General features: G+C 42.6%; 1 protein-coding gene across 4 annotated transcripts; it reads left to right on the top strand.

Moving 5' to 3' along the window:
- The first annotated feature begins 132 nt into the window (after positions 1-132).
- Positions 133-19,213, top strand: setd2 (SET domain containing 2, histone lysine methyltransferase). 4 transcript variants are annotated; one of them, XM_010756909.3, is made up of 22 exons: positions 133-568; positions 1,959-2,080; positions 4,899-4,920; positions 5,051-9,063; positions 9,158-9,289; positions 9,519-9,647; positions 9,967-10,090; positions 10,205-10,282; positions 10,376-10,473; positions 10,632-10,764; positions 11,039-11,173; positions 11,265-11,393; positions 11,528-12,574; positions 12,666-12,714; positions 12,789-13,098; positions 13,219-13,951; positions 14,105-14,230; positions 14,783-14,919; positions 15,012-15,123; positions 16,383-16,457; positions 16,658-16,759; positions 17,380-19,213. In XM_010756909.3, the coding sequence occupies exons 2-22, from the start codon at positions 2,052-2,054 to the stop codon at positions 17,539-17,541; spliced, it is 7,875 nt and encodes a 2,624-aa protein (XP_010755211.3). In that variant the 5' UTR covers positions 133-568; positions 1,959-2,051; the 3' UTR covers positions 17,542-19,213. The 4 variants fall into 4 exon arrangements, with proteins under 4 accessions (XP_010755211.3, XP_010755213.3, XP_019126593.2 ...); XM_010756911.3 differs by lacking the exon at positions 1,959-2,080 and having other exon boundaries at positions 13,219-13,495; positions 13,604-13,951; XM_019271048.2 differs by lacking the exon at positions 1,959-2,080.
- Positions 19,214-19,301: the final 88 nt, after the last annotated feature.

Consider the following 19,301-nt stretch of genomic DNA (forward strand, 5'->3'; position numbering starts at 1 on the left):
CTATGAAATAAAATGTATTATTATTATTATTATTATTATTATTATTATTGTTATTATTATTTATGAAGTCACTGTTCGCAGTGCGCTCCAGGGTTCGCGCCAGCTATGTCCCCACTCATCATGTGATGTTGTTGAACACAGCAGCCACACAGCAAGACAAGACACTGAAGAGGATCAGTGTGTGGAATTAAAAAGCTATCCCACAGACATGTTTATAAAAACCCTTCAAGCGAAAAGCAGCTTGTCACTCTTATTGTAGACTCTTTCTTGAGGGCGGCTCGGCTCGGGGTTTTTTTTTAGTGCTCATTTGTTCGTGATCTCTCCTTCAAACTCTTGGCTAAGTTGTGTGAGCTCATGTTAGCTCGATAGTACCAGCGTTCACCCGGGCTGAGGCTGGGGCGCAGCAGCAGCAGCAGCAGCAGCAGCAGCAGCGGAGCCGCACAGCCGACGATCATTTCCGACAGCTCCGTATGGATTTGACGTCGGCGTCTCCTTGATGTTTTACAAAGGGCCGATTACAGGTGATTTCGAGGATGGGGGAACCTTGTGACCTTAAGCACTTCATAAAGTGAGTACCTCTTGAGCGGTCGATTGTGTTACGATATTTGTGGCTGAACCATCACACAAGACAAAACATCATTAGCTGGCATGCTAGTAAAGCCGGGTGCAGACGGAGACGTATATCCACCCCGGTGCTGGTTTATTCAGTGAATTAGAAAAGCAACGAGCTCCCCGCTGGTCGTGAAAAGCGTATTTACTCTGAGCTGTGACGGATAAAAAGGTCCACAAGTTACACAAAACCTAACAACAGTGTTAGCCCACTGGCTTGCTAACCCAGCTAGCGTTAGCTCCGGATGCTAGCTCGGGCTAAGCCGTGTTCGTTTATCAACACAAAAGTGACCTTTTTTAAAAAAAACTTCGCATTAGTCAACACTAAATCGCATTATTTAATAAGTGAGTAACAGCAGGTCAACATTAACAACATGAATCATTATACACAGCACGAGCTAACGCTAGTGTTTGAAGACGGCCCACGGAAGCTGCCTGTTAGTGTTAGCTCACCTCAGTTAGCCTGACGGTAGCTGCCTCTCGTATTTTTCACAAACCTCAGTCAAAGCCGCTTTGCCTGGCTGCTCACTGCTTATACACACGAGTAGTTGGCAGATCTTGCTACCACATTTCACTGTAAATCTTTAGCTTTGCAGCACATCCTCTGCTCGCTTTCACAGTGAGTCCTTTTAAAGGCCATGGATCTGGCTGTGTGCAGCCCTCCCGCTCAGGCCATGCTTTTTAGCTTCCTATTTTTTATTTTTTTGTTGTTGTTGCTTGAAACCAAAGTCACCGTTTGTTTTTCCACGAGCGTGTCGATGTGTTCATTCACATAAATCCTCATTCCCACAGCACCCCCCCTCCTCCCTCCCTTTTGTGTTTTCTGTATGAGGTCGTTTTGCTTGTCTCCAATAATGAGATGCATGTTCTCCACTGCTCTACCCTGCATCCATGTTTTTCATCTATCTCCGACCATGATTGCACTATTTATAAACCGCAGATGAATGGAAGCTCTCTTTTTGTTGTTGTTGTTGTTGTGATGAATCAAAGCGATAGCAGCCAGAGATCAACAACCAAACAAGTGAGACAAGAGGGGAAAATCTCCCGGCTGTCTTAAATATTAAGATGTGCAACTTGATGCTCTGCCAATAATAGATAACAGGATTATCAGGAAGGGGCTCCTGCAGCAGACATTAATAGTATAACGGTTGTAAGCATGCTGTATACATAGACAGTGTGTTTTTGCACAAGCCATACCAGTACCGAACACTATACTTAGTGTGTGAAACAAAAAGTTATCTGCAACCAGATGTCAATAATGTCAAAATGATAGTACTCACTGACAGAGTGGCTGAAAGCTGTTACTGCTAAGGCTCAGTTCATTGCAACCTTATCTTTCTTTTTGTCAGGTGTGGCGTCACTTTGGAGGGCTCATTTCTCTGATTGGGATTAGTCTTGGCCAGCAGCCTCTTCAGACCTTCTAATCCTAGACGAGTTTCTCAATGGACACTCTTCTCAAGTCAGAAATCAGGTAGCACAAAATGCAACTCTTCACGCTTTCTGTTTTGTTTAGAGTTCTTTGATATGAATATGGAAATAGTTTTAGTCGGCTTATTAAGTTGTGTTTTGTCTTGGATGGCGTCTGTGAAGGGTTTTCTTTCACATATTTACTGTTTTTAATATCAAGGTGATCCCGAGCATCATTATTCATACACTGATAGTTATTTGAGCATTAAAAATACAAGACTGTTCTCTGCAAAAAGCCTTGGGCTTGTTTGTTTTTTTTTAAATTGCTATCTGATGACATGTTTCCTTTTGTTATGTATTTATGTCATTATTCCTGACATCAGTCAGTGTATAGATAGGTTGAATTTGAGTAGCGTACCCACAGATAACGGTGACATTACTATATAATGGTAGAAACACCTCCTAAATACAATGTGAAGATGACTTAAAACATAACTTAAAAACATGAATCACGCATGCGTTACAGTTGAAATAACATTCCTGTACTTAAAACTGTAAAATATTCAAACAACACCTGACTAAAAGGCTAATGTTCTTGGTCTGGTAGGTCTCTTGATTCATCTTTTGACTGTAAACTGCTTGTTATAGCTCTTTCTACATAACAGAATATCACTGCAGAAGTGTCTCGTTTTGAAGGTCACAGAGAAAAAGGAAAAAAGGAAATCCTTAAGGATTAAATGGCCCAATTGTTGCCCTGCACCCATATTAGCCTACCCTAAGGAAAACACATGCACTTTAATAGAACAAAAGGAGGAACAAAACCCTTTTTACAAGTTGAATACATAACTTTGAACTTTGTTTCTGTGTTTTGTTGCCTCAGCTGTTTTTTTTGTTTGTTTTTTTTAATTGGCATCACCAGTTGCTAGACTCAGCAGTGTAGACAATCAATCTAAATGATGTGAGTTGGTTTGGTTATTTCTGCCTTTGATTAAGGGACATTCACAAATCATCCAAATGAAATCTACGGTAAAGTTTTGGAATAATTGATTGAACAGTAATTATCACATCTCATGTTCTTCATGAGCATTTAACCATCAACACAAATTTTTTTTGTTGTTTCAGTGTGTGATGAAACGTGTGAGAAAACCTTAATAACGAGCAGTCTGTAACGCTTTGACTGCACTCAGCAGTGATATCACAAACATAATGTAACGTGGCAACCACAGACAGTCCGGCCTGTGCTGTAGTTGGTTTACAGTATGTCAATTAATGATATGTTTAATAGTATCTAAAAAGATGTTATCCGGTGTTACGTCATAGGCGCCCGCATACACACATAACACAGTAAACACACCATGTTTCGATGAGCTGCATCATTAACAGCGGCTGTATTTACGGCTCACCTGCTGCTGTGAAAACAGAATTGTTTGTTTTTTTGGATGACTTTGTAAAAATACTGCTGTTCCTGTATTATTCAGAGAGAGGCAGGGCTAGCTGGTGTGTGTGCAGTAAGAGATGGAAGTGTAGGAGTGTGTGTGTGTGTGTGTGTGTGTGTGTGTGTGCGTGGGTAAAAGAGAAGGAAAAGCACAGTGAACAGGTTCAAGTAGTTTGTAAGTAAACACTGAAATAAGCGACATAAGAAATAACTAGAAATATGGTGATGTATTCAGTTAAAATATAATTCCCACCCCAGGTACATTCATTCTGTGGGAAACTCTGCAACGAGTCCTCAGTGTGTGTTCAGTGACTTTTTCTGTACCAGCACTGTGTGCATTTTGTTGTTGCTGTTTATTTAAAAAAAAAAAAAAAGGATATATAAAAATATCCTATTTTATGTACCAAGGACTTTTTTCTTTTGCCATGACATTGTATCAACATTTAAAATTCTGGTATTGTAACAACCTTACTGTCTGTAGAGCGATGACGTATATTTTCGCTGTAATATATTCTGTCTGAAAAGAATGGATTTTTGAATTAAGTAATATCTAAAGTAGTTTGAACCTTGAACATATTATATAGCCTTTCACCCAAACATGTAGCTTTAGTTTAAAGTTTTTTTCAAATATCCAGTATGCCTTCTGATAAGTTACTTTCTTTTAAACTGAGCTGTAGTTTAAATCAATTTCTTACAGGAATGGATATAGGNATATAATTGGAGACCAAGAAAAAGTGCTTTTGGTCAAACACGTGTCCAAACTGAATTGTATGTCAGAGCTGCATTAGAAATTTTCTAAAAGGAACAACTCAAATTTGAATCATTGGCTCACATATATCTGCAGAACTGCTACAGTTGGTGACTATATACTTGTACTTGAATATAGCGCTCACCTATTTTCTTCCTTTAGCTATTCCTGTGGTCAGTTATGTGTGCAATTGATAGGCCAGGGAACTTGACAACCTTTTACCTGCCATCAAATGTCTGTCCATCACTGCACCAAGTACAGTGTGAAGCCTTGACACATACTATGATATGACTAACAGAACGATAGAGGAATCTATGCTTGTTATGTCATATGTCAACTTGTTCCCTTTTATGGATTTCTTATGTTCTGTATATGAGCATTTTCTTTATTGAAGCTAAGAGACAAATCTCAAGCAAGCTAATTGATAGTATGACACGTCTCCTGCACAAAGTGGGGAGTTACAGGAGCGAGCAGTGGAAAGAGTACACCTAACACTGATGTAGATTGGGTGACATGTTGTGCTTCAAAATCATTAACAGTTACAAGAACACATACGGTCAACAACATGTTCCCATCGTCCAAGGTTACCTAGAAAATTAGTTTGTAGTTGCTAATATCCCTCCTGATAATCTTAAATTATTGCAAATAAATTTCTGTCTTTCTTCCTTTTTTATGTTCCCATGATGTGTGCAACTGCAGAGAGGAGGGGAGTGGTGCCTCGGTAAGCTGAAAAAAGTTAACTGTAAATATTTACTTTTCATTGCTATTCATGCTATTTATGAGCATTTTAGCAGCCAGATACAACCCCTGCTTTTCAAGAAGCTTTATTTCTGGTCTCTCTTTTGTTGTAGGTGAAGGTAGAGGGCCTATCCAAGGCAGCTCTAATCAAAAGTCTGTCTCCCAGAGTCATGCTATCCAACCATCTCCTAACTAGAGGGGCCAAGATGAAGGTCAACCTAGAGGATCAGGGTCGTCAGAAAGTGTCCTTCAGCCTTGCACAGACCAAGAAGCCACTGCAGAGCCCTTTCTTCATCCCTGCCAGCCCCGAGAAGTCACTCACTGAACCTCACCCTGCCTTGTCACAGTCAACCTCAGACAAAGCAGGGCAAAATACGGACAGTAAAACTGAGCAAAAGCTGACACCAATGGTGCCAATATCAACAGCAGAGACACATTCTCAAACATCAGTCTCCCCAGCCACTAAACTGAAAACGGACATGGCAAAGATGCATTTCAAGAAGCAAATTCTCAGTGTCTCTGTGACTGAAGACAAACCAACATCTGTTGTGCCAGGGGAACCACACTCCTCTGAACTGCAGATTCTGCCGAAATCAGAAAGTAAGAGTGCAACTGAATTCCCAACACCCCTGCCTCAGAGCGTCGTCAGTGTCAGTCCCTCTGAGAATGCTCATATCGAAGCCTCTGAGACAAGGGTAACTCCTACCCACAAGAAGCCGGCTGCTTCCTCAGGAAAAGATGGAGAGAGTTCCAGCAGTGCTGAGCAGGACAGTAAGGAATACAGAAATAAAAGCAGGTCCCACTCTGAAAGTGCTCCCCCTGGCTCAGAATCTGATGGAGATTCAGTACAGTTGTCTTCCAGTCGAAAATCAGTTGACTCCAAAAGTAAAACAAACTCTGACAGCAGAATCAAAGAGGTAAAAAAGTCTTCCTCTGGTTCACATGCGGAGGAAAAGGAAAAAAGTTCCTCTAAACGGTCAGAGAATCATGAAAGGTCTTCTAGTTACTCCAAAACAGACCGCGATTCTCGACATACATCTTCACGCTCATCTCGATCAGACAAAGATCGCAGAAGGACCAGGTCTAGATCACGATCTAGATCAAGAGGGTCTCGAACAAGTTCATCTCACTCCAGAACAGAGAGATCCCGAGGTGACAGAGGTTCACGTTCTGAAAGGTCATACTATCACGATTCTGAACGGAGATCACACAGGAGTTCTCCACGCAGAGAGAGAAGACGTTCTCGTTCTCGCACTGATAGAACTCGGGACAGTTCTGACTCAGAGGATGATCACAGGAAGACAAGGACAAGGACAAGTGACTCCAGTAGATCGTCTGCACATTCAAGCTCACATAAAGAGTTAAAATCATCTTCCTACTCAAAATCTGAGAAATCCTCCAAATCTGCAGATTCTCCTCACTCCTCAGAATTGGATAGAAGGACACAATCGTCAAAGTCTGAAAGGACGTCAAAGCAACTGTCAGACTCTGATTCCCAGCGCAAGTGCTCTCCTGATCCGGACTCCAGTTACCGTAAATCTAGCTCCCACCACAAATCAGAGACCAGCAGCAAATCCTCTTCTTCCAGTATGCATACCCACTCTCAGACATATGAAAAACGGCAGAAAAGCAGCTCTAGTGACTCTGACGCAGATCATAAAGGAAAATCACAGGCTTCTGATAGAAGCTGTGGATCGGAGGAGAACTTTAAAAACTCCCAAAAGAAAACCAATAGGTCAGATTCGAGGCAGATGACCCCTTCTCGATCCTCTGTGAAAACGAGCGGACATGATAGACAATCAAATGACATATTTCACAGCCCTGGCAAAGCACCACCATATGCAAACACCACAGAATTATGTTCTCCGAGTGAAAAAGAAAAATCTGGTGGAAATGCACATAGTAATCAGGATTTTAAGGAGATGGTCTCATGCACCGCTAAGAGTTTGCAAGAATCTTCATCAAATAGAAAAGAAACAAAATCAGGTCATGAGGTTGAGAATGAAAATGCCTCAGCTTTACCCTCAAGTGAAAGCCTAAAGCATGTAAATGCCGCCCTGGAAAACTTGACAAACGTGAAGGATAGCCTTTCTTCTAATAACCGAACACATGTGAACTTAAATGCAGCTGTTTTAAATTCATGCAGTAGTAATGATACAATAATGTGCATCCCGGACAAGAAAATTATTCACTGTTCACCAGGGCAAAGGTCCTTACTTGATACAGCAGATGTACCTGTCACACATGATGTCCAGCAGAACACTAAACCAGAGATTGTTGAGCTGAATATAGTTTCAACAATCGACAAGCAGGTTGACACAAGTGTGCCACTCAGATCTGACTCATCTTGTCTTGAATCTGAGAATCAGCTGACACTTGAACAACAAAATACTGATACTGTTAAAAAGAGTAGCAGTACAACCAAAAAGTCCAGATGGGATATTGTTGGGCAGGACGCCGCAGAGAGTGATAATTCACAGAGGACACTATGTGCAGAGACTAAGCTGACTGTTAAAAAAGTGATCTCTGTGAAAAAAATTGAATTTTCTAAAGAAAACAGCCAACAAGACTCTGACATTAAAGATACTCTTCAGCAAGAAGCTGAAACACATTCCACACTGGTGAAGCAGATTGAGATCTCAAAGCAGGAAGTCGGCTCAGATAGCACACCCATGACCGATAAATACAAAGACCAAAGTGAGCCTTCACATGAAAGCACCAGCATTGACCACTGTGACTTAAAACTAAGTGTTTCTCAAAAAACAAACACAGGTGACCCTCTGCACATAAACGATCGCACATCACAGGTTGACATGGCTGCAGACATGCAGAGTTGGAATGGTGACGATCACGAAGAGAAATCCAAGGGCAGCGACACTCACAAGAGCAAATTGAGTAAGAGAACAGCACTAAATCCAGAAGCATTAGGAGGGCAGAGCGAGGCCAGTGATAGTGACAACTCAGAGTATGACTCTGATTGCGGCGAGGCTATAAAACGATTGCACTCTGTGGTGGTGGTGCCAAAGAATTCTTCCCTAACAATGGATACACAGAACTCAGGAGCGTCCCCGTGTGCTCCAGTGAAAAGTTCAGAACTGCAGAATGCTAATATAGCAGCTGCTTTTGTGGAAACCAGTGGACCATGTGCTGGCGTATATGATTCATCTAATAGCAGCATGTTATGCCAGTCCCAGAGTAATATGATTGATAGCACCAGTCACTCAGAGGGTTCCAGCTCCATCCGTGCCCAGCCTTACATGCCTGGTCTTGTCAATGCCCATGCAAGTGCCACAGATCCTGCCCACAGCCTTGATAATTCCAGACAGTGTGAGCAAGGGCACAAACAGCATAATGTAAGCAGCAGAGGTGACAGTATGTACTCTCATTACCAACCCAATGATTTCTCCAGTGCTGACAACATCAGTGACAAGAATGGATTCAACCTCAGTTGGGATTTTTCGCAACTAGAACAGCCCAGTAGTACTTACCAGCAGCCTGATAGCAGTCATGGGCCACAGTTACCGAACACTAAACTGACAGGAACCTCTCCCAAGGTGCAGGAGCACATGCAGATTAATGCATCCTGGAACCACCAATCCTCTACCATGCAGACTAACCGAAATACCTACCTCCATGTGCATGAACATTATCAGGATCCTGCAGGTGAAATCCATCCAGACTCCCTAACCAATGACCACGATGACTACAGTGGAGATAAACCATTTAATCTTAAAACTGCTGTTGATTGCCGTGGACTCAACACTGCTGGGTCATCAAGCTTTGTACAAGGGCATGAAATAAGCAGCAACAGCAGGGGCTCCACTGTGCCTGACCCCCCTAGAGATGACAGTTTTAGGCCCCACAGAGGCCGGGGTCCTCCCAAGAAAAGGCGTCCAGAGATCGAGTCTGATTCAGACAATGAGGCAGAAGCTGGGCCTGCAGGCAAGAGGGAGCGTCTAGGAGAAACTGACATCTCCAAGGAGAGTCATGTCAAAGCCGAGGTACAACGTCCATCGCTCGCTCTGCGAGACTTTCAGGATGCCAATAAATGGAAAGAGTTGTCCAAGTCTAAGAAGATGCCCCCTTACTTTGACTTGATTGAGGAGAACCTGTACCTGACAGAGAGGTAAGGTGTTGTCCCGCCTGATCAACAAAACAAATAGCCTCCATTATGAAACTTAAGCTTCAAAGTTTTCAAATGTTTGTTTTTTTTTTTGTAGAAAGAAGAGCAAATCTCATCGAGATATAAAAAGAATGCAATGTGAGTGTCCAGTGCTGCCCAGAGAGGAGCGTTCAAGGGGAGTGTTAGCATGCGGCGAAGACTGTTTAAACCGGTTGCTGATGATTGAGTGGTGAGTTGATTATTACAGATAATGTGACAACATTTAAAAACACAACAATGTTAAATAAGAAATCATGCTGTCCAAATTTGACAAACTCAACATTAAAGTTAATCCTGTAGGAAATAGGAAAACTATACAAATGTGTAGAAGTCTGTTGACATATGTTGATTTAAGAATACCGTCTTTTTTGGGTCTTGAACTGTTTTGTTTTGTTTTATTTTGTTTTGTTTTTCTCCAGCTCCTCACGGTGCCTGAATGGGGTCTACTGCTCTAATCGACGCTTTCAGATGAAGCAACATGCAGACTTCGATGTTATCCTTACAGAAGACAAGGGCTGGGGACTACGGGCAGCTAAAGACTTGTCTTCGTAAGCCTCTTAAAAGCTTTCATTATAACGTTTTAAAATGTTTTTTTATGCATTTAATATTTAATTGACAAGCTTTGTAGTTATTGTGAGGCTACCTATATTGTGGATTATGTTAGGCTACATAGTAAAGATTCATGCTGTGTCAAAGTGTCATTTCAGTAGGTTGATGCCTAAGCTTATATAATTAGAATATATCAAGATTTATTCAAGTTAAGTTAAAGTTAAGAAGTCTGAACATACTACTGGAATTTGATCTTTGTGTAGCAGGTAGTGTCCTTAGATTTGATCATCGTCAAACTTGTTTTTACTTCCATCTCAGAAACACATTTGTGCTGGAATACTGCGGTGAGGTATTGGACCACAAGGAGTTCAAAACAAGGGTGAAAGAATATGCTCGCAATAAGAACATCCACTACTACTTCATGTCTTTAAAGAATAATGAGGTAAGCAATAATATAACACTTTGCACTTTGTTAATATTTAAACTGAAATCTAGTTTAATGATTCGAGGCAAAGTGTCCAGCATAAATATTTGACCTCGCATAATGTCTCTTCAGATCATTGATGCAACGCTGAAGGGTAATTGCTCTCGGTTTATGAACCATAGCTGTGAGCCCAACTGTGAAACTCAAAAGGTAAATTGGGAAAAGAAAGCACTTGAATGATAATCTTTCAGGTTAACTTATTACATGCTGACTTACCTGATGAGAATTTTTATCCCATTCCAGTGGACTGTCAATGGCCAGCTCAGAGTTGGGTTCTTCACCACCAAGGCTGTCACTGCAGGAACTGAACTGACATTTGATTACCAGTTCCAGAGATACGGGTACTGTTTCTCTGCAGTTCATTTTTTCGCCACACTTGTATTTTATGCTGTTTGTTGTGATGAAGATATATGTGTTCATAAAGAGTGGTTATTTAACCTTCTGACTGTTTAACCGTGGTCATTTTACCTTTGTTTTATCTTTTTCTTTTTTTTTATAGCAAAGAAGCACAGAAATGCTTTTGTGGAGCACCCAGCTGCAGAGGCTTCCTGGGTGGAGAGAACAGAGTTAGTGTTCGGGCAGCTGGAGGGAAGATGAAGAAAGACCGCAGTCGAAAGAGCGCTCTCACCACGGTCAGTTCTTTCAGACATATTTGAAAGTGTCTCGTTGCTTTTTCACATCGCTGGCAGTAATGTTAAAGTGGTTGCATCACCACATGACAATCACTCAATTACTCAATAACTTAATAAATCATCTTAAATTGTCATGCTTCGATTATTAGTTTGTTTTTTCAGCCATGACGAATTTATCTATGTAATACATGAATCAGGCTAAAGTGTTTTCATGGCTATTGGTCCAAGAAAAATGTGTTATTTTCCATGATGACATCACTTTGTCCTTCCTCAGGTTGATGAAGAGCTTGAGGCGTTACTGGAGAATGGAGAAGGCCTGTATGATGAGAAACAGGTGGTGTGTCTCTGCAGACTAATGGTTCGAGTGGAAACCATGGAGCAGAAACTCATCTGCCTCAAGCTCATACAAGTATGACCCGAGTGGTTAATGGCTCGTTTATATTGCTGACATTTGTTATTATAATTTCCAGTATGTAATATAATACATTTTTGTTGCACAGGATACCCAAAATCCATCATGCCTGAAGCAGTTTCTGGACCATCACGGATTGTCTTTGCTGTGGATCTTCATGGTGGAGCTTTCTGAAGCTAAAGGCAACAGTGCTAATAACATCAAACTGCAGTTAGAGGTGACGTATGTCATTGACTTTGCATTAAAACATTCATAATCTTGTCACATTCAACAGAAGTAACCAGAGCCTATACAAACATAGATGCTGTATTTAGCTATTTGATCAATAATGATCTCTTGATCTGTTTACAGATTATGAAGACCTTGGCTGTGCTGCCGATCTCTACAAAGAACATGTTGGAGGAGAGCAGAGTCCTGACCTTCATTCAGCGATGGGCCCAGACAAAAACTCTCCCTCAGCCTGCTGAGATGGATGGCTACTCCAGTGAAAACACCTCCCGTGCTCAAACACCCCTCAACACTCCTGATGGTTCCTCCACCAAACTGGGACCAGAATTAGATGGCGACACTTCCAAACCTGCTGTATACCGCCGCCTTAAAATCATCAGTGAAAACAGTCTGGACAGCGCACTCTCTGACGCCAGCAAAGCATCTGATGGGAAGGAGGAAGAGGAGGAGGACGATGATGAGGAAGAAGATGAATCCTCCAATGCAGGACTTCCTGATGGCAAACAGCTGAAGGCAGAACCAGTGGGTGAAGCTGCAAATCCAACGAAAGAAACAATGGACGAGTCATTGAAAGAGGAGAAACAGGAAGAGACTGAGACAAACTCACAAACTGAGGAGGAGGTAAAAGAAAAAATTGAGTTGGATTTGGAGCCAGAAATTGAGATGAAAGAGGAAGCGAGTGAGGCTCAGACAGTTGAACTTGAGGGGCCAAAAGAGCCAAGTGAAGAACAGGAGACTATGGAGGAGCAGCCCAGTCAGGCAGTGACAGAAAAGGCTGAAGTTGAAGAGGACCAGCCCACCGTTGAAGTTCTCGAGCCAGAGAGTCAGCCCATCCAAAAGGATGTGGCTGATCTTCCAACTGAGCAGCCGTCAGAGAATATGGAAGCTCAGGTAGAGACACAAGAGGCAGAGAAACCTCCTTCTGGTAGTGAGGAGCAAGCTAGTGAATCTAACGCTGATGCCGCACCGAGCTCTGAGCCCCCAGAGGCTAGTATGTCCTCTGATGTCATAGTCACACCTGTGGACCCATCAGTGATAGGAACTCCTTCTCAGGATGAAGAAGAAGGTGTCTCAGATGTGGAGAGTGAGAGGAGTCAGGAACCACAACTCAGCGCTTTGGATATTAGTGGCATGGCCGCCAGGCTTCTGGAGAGCTGGAAGGATCTAAAGGTAAGCTCATAATAATTGCTCTTAAAGGAAGTCTTTTTCAAACATGCAGAGTTGTTTTCTGAAGATGGATGTCAATTACTTGTCCTTTCAGGAGGTGTACAGGATACCCAAAAAGAGTCAGGTGGAAAAAGAGGGAAATGGTAAGTTTAAGTCCGATGCTGAATTATGTTAGAATCTTTTCCTTATGGTTTTGGCTAATTAGATTTTCTCACAGATCGCAGCCGAGATCGAGACACAGCTCTGACGCCACGCACCCCTTCCGGTAGCCGAGAACGTGAAAGGGACCGAGAGAAGGAGAGGGAACGCGACAGAGACCGAGATTATGACAGAGACAGAGATCGAGACTGGGACAGGGAGAGGGATAGGGACCGAGACCGAGACCGAGACAGAGACAGAGATCGAGATCGCGACCGGGACCGCGATCGAGTCTCTGACAAAACTCCACGCAGCACAGAGAGAAGAAGGAGACGCTCCACTTCACCTCCATCATCCTACGAGAGGAGCAGCCGGCGAACCGAGGAACGGTAAGTAAATCTTTGTAATTGAGGGAATACTGTAGAGTCCAATCGTAGTGTGATCTTTATACAGCTGCTTATCATAATGAAGCTTTGACATTCAACATGGGTATTCTCTGGATTTTTAAGGTTTGACCTATCTAACAACAACAAAACACCACGAGGAGGTGGTGCCAAGGAGCGCAACAAGCTGTCCACGGAGGAGCGCAGAAAGCTGTTTGAGCAGGAGGTCGCTCAACGGGAAGCCCAGAAACAACAACAGCTTCAACAGCAGCAGCAGCAGCAGCTTCAAACTATGGCTTATGACCCTGCTCTGGCCTATGCCTCCAGCCCTGGCTTCATCACATACCCTCCAGGATATCCCATCCAGACCTTTGTTGATCCCTCCAACCCGAACGCAGGAAAAGTACTGCTACCTACCCCTTCAGTTGAGCCCACTCTAACTTATGAACAGACACCTCCTCAGCGTCTTATTTCAGATATGGGACTGACCTCTCCATCCTCCACTTCTCAGGCCACTCCAGTCTCAAATCTCTCTCAGCACATCACCACCACCAATCTCGCCACTGGCAACCCTCCGCAGTATGCACAGCCAACTGTAGCAACCCAGGACACAGGCGTAGCTGTCCTCTCTGTACCAGCCCAAACGGCCCCTCAGGTACAGAGCCAGCAGAGCTACACCACCCTCTGGGATCCCACTACGCAGCAGGCAGTGACTGTACAGACACAACCTGCACAGCAGTATGCCGCAGCCCCAGCACAGGCTCAGACACAGACGGCCATTTATTACCAGGGCCAGCCATGCCAAGCCATCTACAGCATCCCCACCGCCTACCCTCAGGCCAACACTCCTGTAATACAGGTAACATACTCTTTGCTTGGGTCTTGCAGAATTTTGATCTGTCTTATGTATCGTTTTTGAACACCACAACACAGTGTTACACAAGAACTGATTTCTGAATGTCTACAGTAATTGTCTGATCATGATCTGACTGCACTTTGTGTGTTTCTGAAGACGTACACTGAACCCACAGCCAGCTACCTGCATGGTCAGCCTGTGTATCCTGGTCATCAGCAGGGGGTGGTGGTGCAGCAGGGAGGCACAGTCACCACCATTGTCACATCTCAAACTGTCCAACAGGTAACACATGCTCACACAGATAAATCTGCACCCTGTCCCTGATAAATAAGGACGCCTTTAAAGCTCCCATTTAAGTGTCTTTACTTGAAACAGGATGATGGTGCAATTCATCACACACTGACAAATAAGTTAAGAAAAGATATTCTTGAGCAGCATGATGTTGAAGATTCGCTGTTTTGAAGGATGCAACACTTTATTTGGCCACTTGGAGTTTTTCAGAAATCATTATTGTTTGGAGTCCATGTCCTGTCTTAGTACGGCCACAAGGGGGTAGCATATGGCTAAATTGTGCAACTTTGTAGAGCAGTGCAACTCTGTGGGCTAAGACCTGACCTCGTATAATGATATTAAGTGCCTTTTTTAAATGTGACTAAAGCTAGAATAAATAAAGGAAATGGCTCACTGTGCTCTACTTGTTGTTTGACTAACCACAGTTGTCATCAAACATGTTAAGTGAACTCTTTCTCTTAGGAAAATCCAAAAGAAATGGTAAGAAAAAATGTGAACCTACATGGATTTGCTGCCAACACTTATTTTCTATTTGTTCTCCAGGAAATGATTGTACCCAACAATGTGATAGACCTGCCTCCTCCCTCTCCCCCCAAGCCCAAAACTATCGTCCTACCTCCCAACTGGAAAGTGGCTCGGGACCCTGAAGGCAAGATCTACTACTACCATATCGTCACAAGGTTGGTATTGCTGTGTCTCCGTGAAGTGTGCCTCTAAAAACCTCCTGCATATACAGTCATTTTATCTGACATTACATCCCGCTGCACGTTAGGCAAACACAGTGGGACCCTCCAACCTGGGAAGGAAGTAGTGACAACACTAGTGTGGACCATGAATCGGAGATGGACCTGGGAACACCCACCTATGACGAGAATCCTTCCAAGGTGAGCCTTGAGCAATTTATGAAACTTAAATACTTCTAGTGTTGCAGCAGACTGTGTTTTCTTTGGATGTTTTCTTCATTTGACAATGATGAAGAATCCTCTTGGCTTTTTCGTTTGGTTCCGAGAAAGTTTGTACTTGGCTGCAAAACTTGATTATAGTGTTTGTTCCTTGAGGTAATTGAAGATGCTGCACTAGTGATTGCTTTCAGCTGTGTCTCAAGGGGAGAAAAAAGAAAACCACTCAGCACGACACCATATTTACTGAGTGTTATAGCCTCACCGATGACTCCTCCTCATAAAATGGCTTCATCAGAATCTACCAGAGACAAAGATTTGAAGAAAGAATCCACTCACCCCACCCCCCGCTCAGCTGTCTGTCCTTTAGCCTGAAGGCCAAGAGGGGAGGTGGCTCATCTCTTCTTCCTCTGCCTCGTTTGTTTTCCCTCTTCATTTTCATCCTGACTTTAAGGATAATAGAAACCATCTGGTTGACCCAGCATTCATTTATTTGCGGTTTCTTGTATTATTGTCCAACTATGCAAGTGTCCCTTTTGTCTCTTTTTAAAAAGATGTGATAAAGTAAAAAAAAAAACATCAAAAACTGAGATGGAGAAATCTATATTTCTTGCCAAGAACAGCTTACCAGGTCATGGTCCATTTCCCAGCATGTGTTAGATAGTGGTGGTGTCCACGTCCAGTACTTGAAACTATGGCACATGCTTTGCATTTGTCAAGAGTCCAATTTTACTGTTTCCCTGGTCCTTGGCCCTGGCACTATGTTTGAGCGTATGAATCTTTTTGCTGGCTCTTTTTTATCCTCACCACTTTGTTGTGGGTATAGGCAGTCAGCTGTTGCCTTTGTTGTTGAAGGTTAGGGCCAGGGAGGCAGCATCCTGGCAGGATATCCCTGCTTTGTGTCAAGTAGCTCACGAGCAGGTGCTGTCTGATTTCCCCACTGACCTTGGATCGCTACCGTTTTGCAGCCAGTTGCCATGTTTGATTGAGTTGATGCGCAGGTGGGGCCTCGCCCGTCATTTTAATGGTAGAAAATTGCTCTGCTGGATCATGTCAGCATGTCGAGGAAATACTGTCTTCCACTTGGCTAAAAAAAAAAAAAGTCTGACAGACTGAAGCAGATTTGGATGGGAGTCTGTTTTGTTTCACTAACAAAGCCAAGCGCTTAATGTGAAGTAAATTCTACTTGTTTGCAAACATGTATCTTAATCATATCATCTATCTATTCTATTATGTTACTACAGTTCTCCACAAAGACAGCTGAAGCAGACACTTCCAGTGAACTGGCTAAAAAGAGTAAAGAGACATTTCGCAAAGAGGTGAGCCAGACTTTCTGTGAACAATGTTTTACAGCAATGTTATTTCACTCCAGATGTTTAAATTTTCCAAACCTCTGCACCTTTTTTTCTACATGGAAGTAATTGCTGTCTAGCCATCCATACAAACTTTAATTGTTTTTTTTTTTGGAAATTATTCTCTTTTTAACATGTCGTGTTGTCTGTGTGCGTGTTTCTCTCAGATGTCCCAGTTCATAGTGCAATGTCTAAATCCTTACCGGAAGCCAGACTGCAAACTTGGGCGCATCAGCAACACAGAAGACTTCAAACACCTGGCCAGAAAGGTAAGATTAAACAAATGAGATGTTTACACGTGCTGTTAGAACATCCATTAATGCTGAGAAGCTTAGGACCTCTCCTTGGCCTCTGCGTGGTCAGAGCACAAAGAAAGCATTGGTCAGCTTTTGACTTAAAAGGAGAAGTTTTCAAAGTTTCCCTCAAACCAGAACTAAATAGTTGAGCTCCCACGATTTCTTTCTCCAGCCAAATGTTTTTGTATTGTGCCTCTGGAAGAGAGAACACATTGTACATGTAAACTATTATCTCCCCTTCTTTTGTTTTACCCATTCCTTTCTAAAAAGCTCTTTTCAACCAGTGTTTCTTCAAAGGGCAGCTTTCTGTTTTTCCATGGTTCCCAGTGGGTTCATGGGTTGTGTATGTAGGGAGTGGTTTGCACTGAGTGCCACTCGGACATACCAGGACTCTGAGGACATGGGCGCAATAAACAGAAAGACAAGTTGGGCTTCACTCATTTAGAGATTGCGTTTTATTGTCTTAAATTATAAAGGACAAAGTCGCCATCCAAACACTCTACCACAACTTAGATACACATTGTAATTATATCATTTACTGTAGTCTGGTGACAAGAAACATGTCTAACTCTTTCCTCTGCCCATCCTTCTAGCTAACTCATGGAGTTATGAATAAGGAGTTGAAAGCTTGCACCAATCCTGAGGACCTTGAGTGTAACGAGAATGTGAAGCACAAGACCAAGGAGTACATCAAGAAGTACATGCAGAGATTCGGCTCCGTGTACAGGCCCAAGGAGGACACAGAGGTGTATTAGCCTCCGAGGCCGTAGATGTTACACTTGCTCTGCGCGACCACAGGAGAAGCACAGATTTGCCTTTCCATTCACTCCTTCATGTACTGGCCAGCCTGAAACCGTGAAAGAGTAGTTTCTTACATATATTTATGACTAAGAATTGCACTGCAGCCCAAGAAGCTCTCCAGGCTCTGTGGATCGCCGGTGGAGCCACATTCTGGAGACTGTCCGAGACTTTGAGTGTCGCTGAATGACCCAAAACTCCAGGTGCAGTGGGTGCTGTGTTTTTGAAGGATGACGCGATGAGGGGTGCTACAGAGACTTAATGTTTTCACTGACTGTTTGATTTTAAGCATTTAGTTTTTTGTTTTGTTTTTTCATTTGTGGCTCTTAAATGTTCCCGAGATGATCACCTCAATTCCACTTTTTAAACTCTTCTAGTCCTGAGTGAGGATTACTCAACGGAATCAGCTTTTGGTATCATATTTATCAAAGTTTCTTTGTTACTTTCCACTGTTAAAAACGGATCAATGACAAAACAGTCCAGTCCAGTCATCCCCCTCCAACCACCCGCTTCCTTTTTCTTGTGCACGCTTCAACCCCCTGCCACTGACTCTGTATCTGGTGCTGCTTTTAACTGGGCTGTGGAGGTCCAAGCTTCCACTCCTCAAACCCTGCCTTCTTAACCACAAGACTTTGGAGCCTCTGTTGTTTTATGAATGCATGATGTAGGCTGAGGTCAGCGTGGTATCCTTATGGAAATTCCTCCATTTTCCATGTCTCCTGCTTCAAGTAATATGCCCTCACCGGGATGAGCTTTTACTCACAAATACACTTATGGATCAACCAAGAACCAGCAGGTTGGCAATGGGGTTAGTGATCAATATTTCCATGTCTTTTATCGATTTATATATAATAACGGGAGCAGGGTTTGAATGTTATGTTTGATGTGCTGTTTAGCTGTGTATCAATTTTTCCCCCATTTCCTGTCCAACCCCTACCACAACTTGTTCTGGCCCGTTTCCTCTTCTAGCAGGAATAATGCTGAAAATGAAGGTTGTAGCATTGCAGTTTTAACAGTTTCTAAAACATCTTGTGTGTTCTGGTTCTTCGATCATTTATATGTCCTAGTGAGACTTTAGAGACACTTAGGTTGGCCTTGCTCTGTCACCCAGTTTCCAAGATTTTTACAGTCGTCAAGGTAGTTTCATTAGCATAGTTTGTTGAAGTATATTAAATTGCATTAAAACACAGTTCCAACATATGTACATTGATTTATATGTGAATATATTGAATAATAGTTTTGGGAATGTTTAAATAAGCAGACACTTTGTTAAAAGACTATCATTTCATGATTGAAAGTGTAAATAATGTGTAAAATTACCAAAGCTGTATGCAGGAGAGAAGGGTCGGGGAGCACAGTGAGCCCACCCATCCTCACCAGCTCAGCCCTCCTGATGCAGTTCCCACATCAGTCTTGTCAAACATAGGACTCTGCTGACTCACAGCCCTATATTTTATTTCAGTGGTGGGGGAGATTTTCATGCGTTTTCTTTTTTTTTGTTTTTGTTATTATTTTTCTATGTACAAAAGTAAGTTTAACCCTACTCTACTGTAAGTATTGTGTAAGCACATTGTCATACCGAGTGTACAAACATTTTAAAAGATAATAAACTTTTTTTGTAAAATTACATCCCTGCTGTGCAGTTGAACTGGGTTCACTTGGGTGTCAGTCATGTAGACTCGAACAGATCTAACCAAATGTGAGTGACCTCCTTCAC

The sequence above is a fragment of the Larimichthys crocea genome, chromosome XIII (assembly GCF_000972845.2).
Source record: "Larimichthys crocea isolate SSNF chromosome XIII, L_crocea_2.0, whole genome shotgun sequence".
Lineage (NCBI taxonomy): Eukaryota > Metazoa > Chordata > Actinopteri > Sciaenidae > Larimichthys > Larimichthys crocea.